This window comes from Larus michahellis, chromosome 1, assembly GCF_964199755.1.
Source record: "Larus michahellis chromosome 1, bLarMic1.1, whole genome shotgun sequence".
Classification (NCBI taxonomy): Eukaryota; Metazoa; Chordata; class Aves; order Charadriiformes; family Laridae; genus Larus; species Larus michahellis.
This window is the reverse complement of record NC_133896.1, coordinates 195,759,012-195,768,332: the sequence shown is the minus strand read 5'-3', so window position 1 is coordinate 195,768,332 and position 9,321 is coordinate 195,759,012. Positions and strand designations below refer to the sequence as shown.

Below are 9,321 nucleotides of genomic sequence, written 5' to 3'. Positions count from 1 at the left end.
ATTTTAAAAATTATGAAGAATTAAACAGCACTTAAACCAGGCATGGAGCGTTAGGTCTATAACGACAAGGGATGGCAGTACCCTCACTGCCTTCCTGAGGCTGGTACCTCAATCTCATAATTTCTTTTGGGCTGGACCTACAGTTCATGGAGCTGTCTGGAAACCCAGCTCAGAGAACTGACCTTGCTGGTAGCAACACTCTCGTGTTGTTACGGCTGTGTTATTTTTCAGGTGGACTAGGTCCTTGGTTTGTCTCATGACCACACAAAACCTTGTGCCAGCAGAAGGGTGGCAGCAGCAGTGAGTGGCTGGGAGCAGGGCAGTCCTTGTCCATGGCAGGCCAGACCATGCTGAATGTGAACGGGCGTGCAACCAGGGCAGCAGGGACATAAATGTCTGTGGGGATCTGAGCCCTAGAGCCTTCATCTCATTGACGTCCTGAGTGAATAAGTTGCCTAAGTCATCCCCTTATTTTTTATATTTTAACATTTTACTCTTGAATATACAACTTCCATTCTTCTGAGAGACTGAAATCAGAGACTGAAATCAGAGTCCTGATACTCCTGAATTAGAAAAACATTGCTAAATTGTAATCTAAAAAAAGGAAATTTTTGCTTTGATGGAAAAATCCCATTTTTTTCTTTCTTTATTCCTAAAAAGTATGAGAGTGGGCTTTTTTTCACGGATAAAATACACAATTTTCAAAAGCCTTTTCTTTTAAAATGTTACTAAAATGGAAAATTTTCATTAAAATGTGGAATATTCACACATTTAGAAATGGTTTTGATTAACATCCACCTTCTTAGACTGCTATAGATTCTACATATATTGTAGCACAGGATTTTTTCAATATTTTTTTAGTAATCCCATCAAAATAGTAGGATAAAAAGTATTAAAAGTTCCATTTAATTTCAAAGGCTGGCAGCTAGACTGATTTTTTTCCAGAAATAAAAACTTCGTATGAAAATGTTTAAAGAAGTGTCGCCAAGTGAAGCCTTCCGTGTGGAAACCTGGGGTTTAGAGGAGACATGGAAGAGAGAAGAACACAGAAGTATAGCGTAACGTTCAGTCCCTCTGACCTGCATTTGCCCACGCCCGTAGCTGTGACAGCTCCACTATGAAAACTACCTGCTTATGACCTTGCTGCTGCAAGGACATGGAGATCCTCCCTTTGAAAAGTAGTGTTACATGGCCAACAGATTGAACACGGGTAACATTTTTCACCTTGAGATATACCACTTACCTCTGATGGCAAATTAATTTGATGGGGGTGGGAAGCCAATTAAAAAATAAACATAAGAAAAGTGGGAAGAAAAAATACAGACCTTAATACAGCCTGGATGACAAGAACTGCAAAACCAAATCTGGCATAAGACCCTGCTTGATGTATCCAAATTTTGGATCATAGCTTCTACATGTCAGTCACACTGCAGAGCATCTCAAGAAGTACCACAACTGCCCAAGGTGGAGTCATTTTTGACAGTAGTTTCTTTAACTTGCTCTGCAACTGCAAAAAAGGAAGTCCCAATATTTCCCATCCTGCCTCTTCTGGAGCATCGCAAAGCTGATATCTAACCTAAATCTCATGCTGAGGTTTAAGCTGTTACACTGCTTGCTCTTTTGTCTTCACTGTGGACTTTCAGAAGGACCATGTACCACACAGGCTATATTCCTGTTTGTTCATGCTAGGAGAGCCACGAGCATGGTGACTTACGCTCAGCCTAAGGTTCACTGTAACCTCCGGGTTCTTCTTCATGGAGCTGCTACCTACCTGGCTGCTCCCCATCCTGCATTTCTGCAGCCGATGGCTCTCTCTGACCTTGCACTTCAGGGGCATCCCATTTTTCATGAACATTTTTCCAGATTGTCAAAATAATTTCTGAAATCTATTCTTGTTCCCCAGCATAGCCACAGCCCTTCCCAGTACCACCAAATTCAGTAAGTGTGCTGTCTGTGTCATTATTTACATCACCGGTGAAAATCTTTGATGGCACTGGACGAACCACTGCTTAATTCCTTTTATAAAGCTCTGCATTTCCACCGTTGACAGCTGAGAACTGCTTTTGTGTACAGCTGTGCCATCAGTTCTGTGGTTGTCCCCTTGCTTAGACTTTTACCAGAGTGTCATGAAAGTCAAATCCGTGCAGAAATAAACTAAAATTTCCTTTTTCTTTTTTTTCCTTTATCAAAGAGCGAAGTCAAATTCTTCCGACTCAACTGTTCCCGGAAAGCTGCTGTTGTCGCTTTTACCTCCTTCTCTCACATTCCGTGTATTTAGGAGCAGCGGGCAGTGCGAGGCGCGGGGCGGCAGCAGGGGCCGCGCCTCTCGGGCAGCCATCGGTGCCCGCGGCCGCTCCGCGGGCGCTGCGCGGGGCGGTGCGTGTCCTGCGCGGGGCAGCGCGGTCGGGCCCGCGGCGGGCGGCCCCCCCCGGCGTTTCCATGACGACCCCGCCGCCGCTTGGGTTGCCAGGGCGGTGGCGCCGAGGGTTGCGGCCCGGGCTTCCAACTGGCCGCGGCCAACAGCCACCGCCTTCATTGGCCGCCGCCTATATAAGGGCGGCGGGGGGCGGGCAGCCTCCGTGGCCGTGCGGGGCGCAGCGTTCTCCGGGGGCCGGTAGCGAGCGGGACCGGGCAACGCGGTGCGGGCTCTCCGGCAGCGCGACCGACCGGCAGCCTGCCTTCTTGCGGGGCGGGGGGGGATGCCCGAGGCATAACCGAGTATTTGTGCTGGTTTGGGTTTTAATTCACCCCCTACCCGCCCCCAACTTTACTTTGGGTTTTGTTTTGGTGTTTTTTTCCTCCGAAAGGTACCAACGTCGGGGCGATGCGCCGCACCGGTGAGAAGAGCCGGGCGGGCCGGCGGGAGCCCTGCCCCGCCGCCCCCCGCAGCAGCGGCGGCCGGGCCGTTCTGGGAGTGCTGGCGGAGAATGGGCAGCAGCGGCCCGGCGGCCAGGTGAGCCCCGCCGGCGGCGGCAGCCTCCTCCCTCGCTGCCCGCCGAGCCGCTGCGGCGGCTGCCGCGCATCCTCTCCCCGCCGAGGGGCCGCGGCCACCTGCCGTGCTGCCCCCGAGGAAGCCCCGGCCGGCCGGTTGCCCTCCCCGCGGGCCGGAGGGAGCTCCTTGATGCGGGCTGGGAGCTGGGGCCGGCCGCCTGCCGCGGGTGTGAGCGGGCATGCACCTTCCCTGGAGGCGGCAGGTAAAGGCCTGGGGGCGGTGGGGTAGGGAGCAGAATCGGGCTCCGGTTAATGAGCGTGAGTTTCCCGAGAAACCCTGCTAGTAACTGCTTAGTCCTTATCTGCTGACGCTCTCCCGTGGAAATGCTTTGAACAAATAATCCCTCCTGGAAGGAAGGGAGATGCAGTGAGACTTTATTTGGACACTTGCCCTCTGAAAGTGTAGGGGGTGATGGAAGAAAAGTCTTCACTGATGCTTACCCAAAGGTCCCACTGCCGTGTGGCTGGCCATGCTACCATCAGGGTGCCAGAGCCTTCAAGAAGCTGAAGTTCACAGCAGGGTGTCTGTCTGCATTTCTGTTCCTTGAGGTCTCCTGAAGTCTGCTGGTGTAGCAGGGAAGGTGGTGTTGTGCTGATTACAGGACCTGGAATAGCAGCTGTTATGTGTAAACAAACTTTTCTCAGTTGTGACTGTGTGAAGCACCTAACCCAGTTGGTGGGTCACTGATAGTAAACAGTGTGAAGGATTGCATCTTGGTTACATATTGTAGTCCTAGGGGTTGTGATGCTTGAGCTCAAAAGTTCAAAATTTGGTTTGTAACTCAGCATAAAATGCATTCTTGCAGGTGAAGTCCTTCCTAAGTCTTTTTGTTACTTTAACTTGCTGCACTTCAGAGCAGCTGCTCCTTGCCAGAACTGAATGTGGAGCAGACCCTGCGCTTGCCAGCCCCATCAGAACCGAGCAGCACCCTCACCTCATTCTCCTTGGGGGTGGGCACTGGAGATGAGGCTACTCCCCTGGTTCCTGACTTTGGCTACACCTCAGCCTTGCTGTGAGGAGTCTATTGCAGCAAGACAGCAATGAGTGGTACTTCCGAAGCACTAATGTAGTTGGTGGGTTTTCCAGTTAACTTTTATATTATTGGTGTCTGTTAGGCAAGGGAAGTGATTTTACTTTCTACAAGAAGTGATAGAAGTGTTGTTTTCTTCCTGAGTTGTAAAATGTTGTAAAACAAGTGTTGTTTTCTTCCTGAGTTGCCCTCCCACAGCATTGTTGTGTGCTCCCTTTCAGGGTGCTGCTGTTATCAGACGCTTCTCTGGCTCTGAAAACACCATCCCTTCATCTGGAAAAGATGAATTACCCAACTGCGTGGTCAATGCTGCATCAAAGCAAGGGTTTTCTATCTACATAGATGAACCAGAAGAGAAAGAAAACTACAACTGCCAAGTGGCTGAAGAGCTGGAATCAAGTCTGTGTGAACTGGATACCAGTGCAATGAAATCCAGTATTCACCTACTACTGGATCTGAGTACAGGTAATGCCTGCTACTATGAAGGTGGTATCTACAGCACAAGAACATGTAGAGTGGTTATGAATTACGATGCTGGTAAGCTAGTCAGTCGCTTATGTTACAATAAATAACGCTTCAAGATAATTTGGTTTGTGTCTACATGAGGTACAACACCTCTGTGCTAGAAATAGCAAGAGGTGAAGGGGCTAATTACTAAAAAGTCTTGCTGGTCCTCTTACCTGTTAGGATCTCCTATGGTAGTGGACACATCCTTCCAGTCCCAGCCCGAGGATCACATGGGAGATGCCATAACTTTGACTGTGGGAGAGTACGCGGAAGACATTCATCAGTACCTCCGAGAGGCTGAAGTGAGTTGCTTGTAACGAGCTCATAGGTATTTGTGGTCTCTGTGATGGGCTGCAACACTGCAAAGACACATGGCTGCCCCATGATAACTTGAGGCTGACACTGAGCTACAAAGCAAGCAGTAAAAGACATCTCTGAAGCTAGAATCACGAGCAGCTTCTCAACAGTGATAAGATCTTTCAGAATTACTCTGCATCCCAGAAATACCCCACTGTTGGAGCATCTCTGACTCCTTGGGATGAAGAATTCTTGCAGATGGGAGCTGAATACTGCAGAAATACTAAATCAGTTGGATGCCATCTCCCTGACAGTTCTCTCGTTATAGTGCTAGTTTTTCCTACCTTTCTGTATGAGCAGTGAAATGCAGCCTCCCAATAGGAAAAGGGGAAAAATGTGACTTGTTCAAAGTCATTCTCAGGTCCCTCTGAAAGGCTTGGATGTGTTTGATGTCAAAAGCTGATTATAGTCCAGGAGGTCTTTTACTATGCTGCTACTAACACAGTAGCTCCTATTTCTTCAGTGTAGAAATACTACTTTCTACAGATGCTACTAGCAGCTAATTAATACTACTAGTGCTATAATTATACTTAGTAGTAATGACTTTATTAATAGTGGAACAACTCATACTCCTTTTGCTGCAAGTATAAAGAATGTTAATCAGCTCAGCTACCAATGGCTCTCTTTCAGGGTGAGTGTCCTGATTCTTCAACTCTCTCTCCAAATAGGTAAGATTCAGGCCCAAGCCCAACTACATGAGGAAGCAACCAGATATCACAACAGGGATGCGTGCCATCTTGGTAGACTGGCTGGTGGAAGTAGGGGAAGAATATAAACTTCGGACAGAAACTTTGTACTTGGCAGTGAACTTCTTGGATAGGTTTCTTTCCTGCATGTCTGTTCTTAGAGGGAAGCTGCAGCTTGTAGGAACAGCAGCAGTTCTTCTGGCTGCGTAAGTGTTTATCATCTCCTGAAATATTGGTGTTTTTGGAATATTTTTGGGCTGAGGCTTTTAGCTTAATTTCAAGGACTGAAGCTTGCAGTTGTAGGTAGCTTTTCATGATATCTCAAGACTAGCAACTTTGCTTTGGCACTAGCAAAATTAAACATTTAATGTTTGTGATGTGAGGAACTGTAGTGTCAAAACCATAACAGCAGGAGCAAAACACTACTGTGTTAGGCTGCTAGGCTGTAGTAGATTCACAGCTGCAATCTGTAATTAGCCTTGAACTGCTTGAAGTACCCAACATAGCCTAGGAGTGCATGGGTTTTTGTCTGAAATGCATTATGTTACTGGGGCTTTCTCTCCGAGAGAGTGCTATTTTTTAAGAACTAACTATGTGAGTGTGTTTCTAGCTAGACTGATGACTTGGAGTTCTAAAAAATCTTTGCCCAAATTTGAAACTAAATTGTTACCAATCCTAGAGGCAGGACTAAAATAAGAGCTCTAGACAAGTCTTAGTAATGTCATGTCCTCATCCTGACATGGGTCCAACACAAGGCTTTCTTTTACCCTTTCAAGCTGACAAATGTGGCTTCTGTACTCCTTTTTCAGGAAATATGAAGAGATCTATCCACCAGGAGTGGATGAATTTGTGTATATAACAGATGATACCTACACAAAGAGACAGCTGCTAAGAATGGAACACCTGCTTCTCAAAGTGCTGGCTTTTGACCTAGCAGCTCCAACCACCAACCAGTTCCTCCTTCAGTATATTCAGAGGCATGGAGTCTGTATGAGGACAGAGAACTTTGCAAGGGTATGAATTATCCTCCTTTTAGGACCGAGGGGGAGAAGTGATCCTAGAAGCAGAACCGCTTGTATTTCAATAAGTTACCTGAACAGACAGGTTCTGCTACTATACTGTGCTCTAGCAGAAGATACTCTTTTTATGTCAAGTCTTATCTGGAACTGAAACAGGCCTGAGACCGGATGTTTGTGTGCTGAGACTTCTGGATAAATGTCTCATGGAAATACTAAGTTTGGTCTAACTGTCTAGTTTAGTCAGTCTGCGCTGCCCAGGCAGCTGGGTGATAGGAACATGGCTGTTTTTTCAACAGTGCCTGCATAGCAAGTCTGCCCTGGATGTGGTGGTACTACATATTGCTACACAATGACACAGCGCATGCCGGCATAACTGCATTGGCAACCCTGCTTAGAGTAACCCAAGCTTATAGCAAAACGTATGACCAGCTGCTTATCTGCACTGAGTATAGGATTGTAGAGCGGCTTGGCTCCAACAGAACCCAAATTCTATTTCTTAGAGCTGTCCATTTATCCCTGATCTCCAAGTGAGCTCCACCTATGTGAACAAGAGCCTTGGAGGATGGGAAGAGTGTATTTCATTTTTATAAAACATGAATTTTCTAAGTCTCTATTGGTAAAACTATACCAGAGCTGATGATGGGACCAGAACTTCAGATTGTAGTGTAGCTTGTTCAGGCTTTGACACGTGGTCTTTCCGTCCCCACTGAAACATTGTAAAGGTTCCATAACATCAACAGGAGTAGAATGCTATTTCTACCTACCAGACATGTAACTCATGGTTTTGTAACATGAAACAGAGACCACTGACACTTTTCAGTGCTTGTTGTAGTGGACTGACTGCACCAGCTATGCTTGTTCTGCTTGAAGGACTTGTGGCTTTTTTTGTTCAGTATCTTGCAGAGCTGAGTCTCCTTGAAGCTGATCCTTTCCTGAAGTACCTTCCTTCACAAACTGCTGCAGCAGCCTACTGTCTAGCAAACTATACTGTGAACAGGTCTTTCTGGGTAAGAACAACTACTGCATGTTAATGAGTAGCTCAAGCATTTCATGTTATCATTAGAACTAGGCTGAGAAGCAGGAGTAGCTTCAAAGTATGAAGGCTGAAATTGTAGGATGAGCTGCTGTTCCTGAGCTTGTGGGACTACCTGATAAATGAATATTAAATCAACCTGAAGTATCTTGCCTCTTCTCTGAAATGGGAGGGACCTAGCTGTCTTGCTCACTTGCATCAAGTCTGTACCTAAAGCCTTGTCAGTCTTTAATCTCTGAAATTCGTCCCCCAAAACCAATTTGGAGCTTTCTGGGAGGGAGAAGAGCTGCATGTGTCCACTCGAGCGCAGTGATCATGCTGAGCGGTTGCTTTAATGCAAGCCTTGGTAGGCCTTTCAGCTGTGTGTTGAAGGAATAGCTTCAGCAGAGAACAAAATCCCGAAGATATGTACTGCATGCCACATGCTTAGAGCAGAAGGAGCTTCTTGTCAGGTCTCCTGGCACCAAGGAAGACCTAGAGTGAAACTGATGGCAGGATACTTCTGAATCCTTCTCAAGCCTAAAGAATCTAGAGTGAACACTGAAGTAAAAACGTGTTTTGTTTCTGTATTAAATGTATCTTCTAGATGAATGTGCCTACGATAGAGTAACACTTGTTTTTTTTTTCTTCTGCTCTGTCCAGCCAGAAACGCTTGCTGCATTCACTGGGTATTCATTAAGTGAGATAGTGCCTTGTCTGACTGATCTGCATAAAGCCTGCCTTGATGCTCGCCATTGCCAACTGCAAGCAATTAAGGAGAAGTATAAGCGCTCAAAGTAAGTAACCAGGAAGCCAGTGTTCTGTAACTTGGAGGCTGTAAGCACAAGATGGCTCGGGTTTAGCAGCTTGGGCTACAGCTGCTGTAGCTGACAAACTTCTCATAGTGTTGAGAAGATATCACCTCAAGAAGGTGCTATCTTTAAATTTGTCAGCTAAACGAGTATCTTTAGTGACTGCATTTCTATTCCAGGTACCTGCAGGTGTCTCTTCTGGAACCCCCAGCAGTTCTTCCTCTACAATAGAGACTGTGGATCCTGGACTTGGAGATGACTTCCTCGCAATCAGCAAAGCTGGTCTAGTATTTCATAGAGCACTGCAGGTCATGTGTCTGTAACCATAGTGATCGGAATGGTTTTTAGCTAGTATTTTTAATTAGATGCCTTTTCAAAAAAGGATATTAGACTATAGCTCTTAATATAACTGACAGCACTTTTAATAAATGTCTTATTACACTATTGCTTTGTGAATCTTCTGATTTCTGTTAATATCTCTAGTAACAGTGGGTAAAAAGGGTTGTAATTTTTTACAAAATCGTTGTGAGCAGGGCTCTTTAGCTAGCTAAACTGGATAAAGCATGGCTTGAACCAATACAACCTGACATCCCCATAGATGCATGTGACTTGCTGCAGCATTTTATCTGTTTCCTCCTTTTCTATAAGACAAGATCACGCAACCATGAACAGAACCTATTTTCTGGAACTTGTTTACCATATTGCAGCAAAAGCATCCAGATGCAAATGGTCTATGAACTCTGAACTTGTGTTTAGAGGATCTCAATGTTGAGGTGAAAGTTAAACTTGCCTTTATTGAGGTGAATAAGGGAGATTCCTTTGTGGGAGTTTGAGTAAGGTGAGATTGTGGCTGGCAGAGCCTTACGAACACTTCAAGCACTGGTGGACAGACTGCAGTGGAGAGCA

General features: G+C 46.1%; 1 protein-coding gene across 3 annotated transcripts; it reads left to right on the top strand.

Moving 5' to 3' along the window:
* The first annotated feature begins 2,311 nt into the window (after positions 1-2,311).
* CCNA1 (cyclin A1) lies at positions 2,312-8,859 on the top strand. Of its 3 annotated transcripts, none has more exons than XM_074572947.1 (9): positions 2,312-2,376; positions 2,808-2,953; positions 4,244-4,487; positions 4,710-4,831; positions 5,555-5,778; positions 6,382-6,586; positions 7,485-7,598; positions 8,267-8,400; positions 8,595-8,859. In XM_074572947.1, the coding sequence occupies exons 2-9, from the start codon at positions 2,825-2,827 to the stop codon at positions 8,644-8,646; spliced, it is 1,224 nt and encodes a 407-aa protein (XP_074429048.1). In that variant the 5' UTR covers positions 2,312-2,376; positions 2,808-2,824; the 3' UTR covers positions 8,647-8,859. The 3 variants fall into 3 exon arrangements, with proteins under 3 accessions (XP_074429048.1, XP_074429045.1, XP_074429047.1); XM_074572944.1 differs by lacking the exon at positions 2,312-2,376 and adding an exon at positions 2,417-2,639; XM_074572946.1 differs by lacking the exon at positions 2,312-2,376 and adding an exon at positions 2,586-2,614.
* Positions 8,860-9,321: the final 462 nt, after the last annotated feature.

Bases quoted from the DNA above. Each gene is read 5' to 3' on its own strand.
- CCNA1 (XM_074572947.1), top strand. From the start codon at position 2,825: ATGCGCCGCACCGGTGAGAAGAGCCGGGCGGGCCGGCGGGAGCCCTGC. The intron at 4,832-5,554 runs GTGAGTTGCTTG...CTCTCCAAATAG, and splicing joins AGTACCTCCGAGAGGCTGAA to GTAAGATTCAGGCCCAAGCC. The intron at 7,599-8,266 runs GTAAGAACAACT...TGCTCTGTCCAG, and splicing joins CTGTGAACAGGTCTTTCTGG to CCAGAAACGCTTGCTGCATT.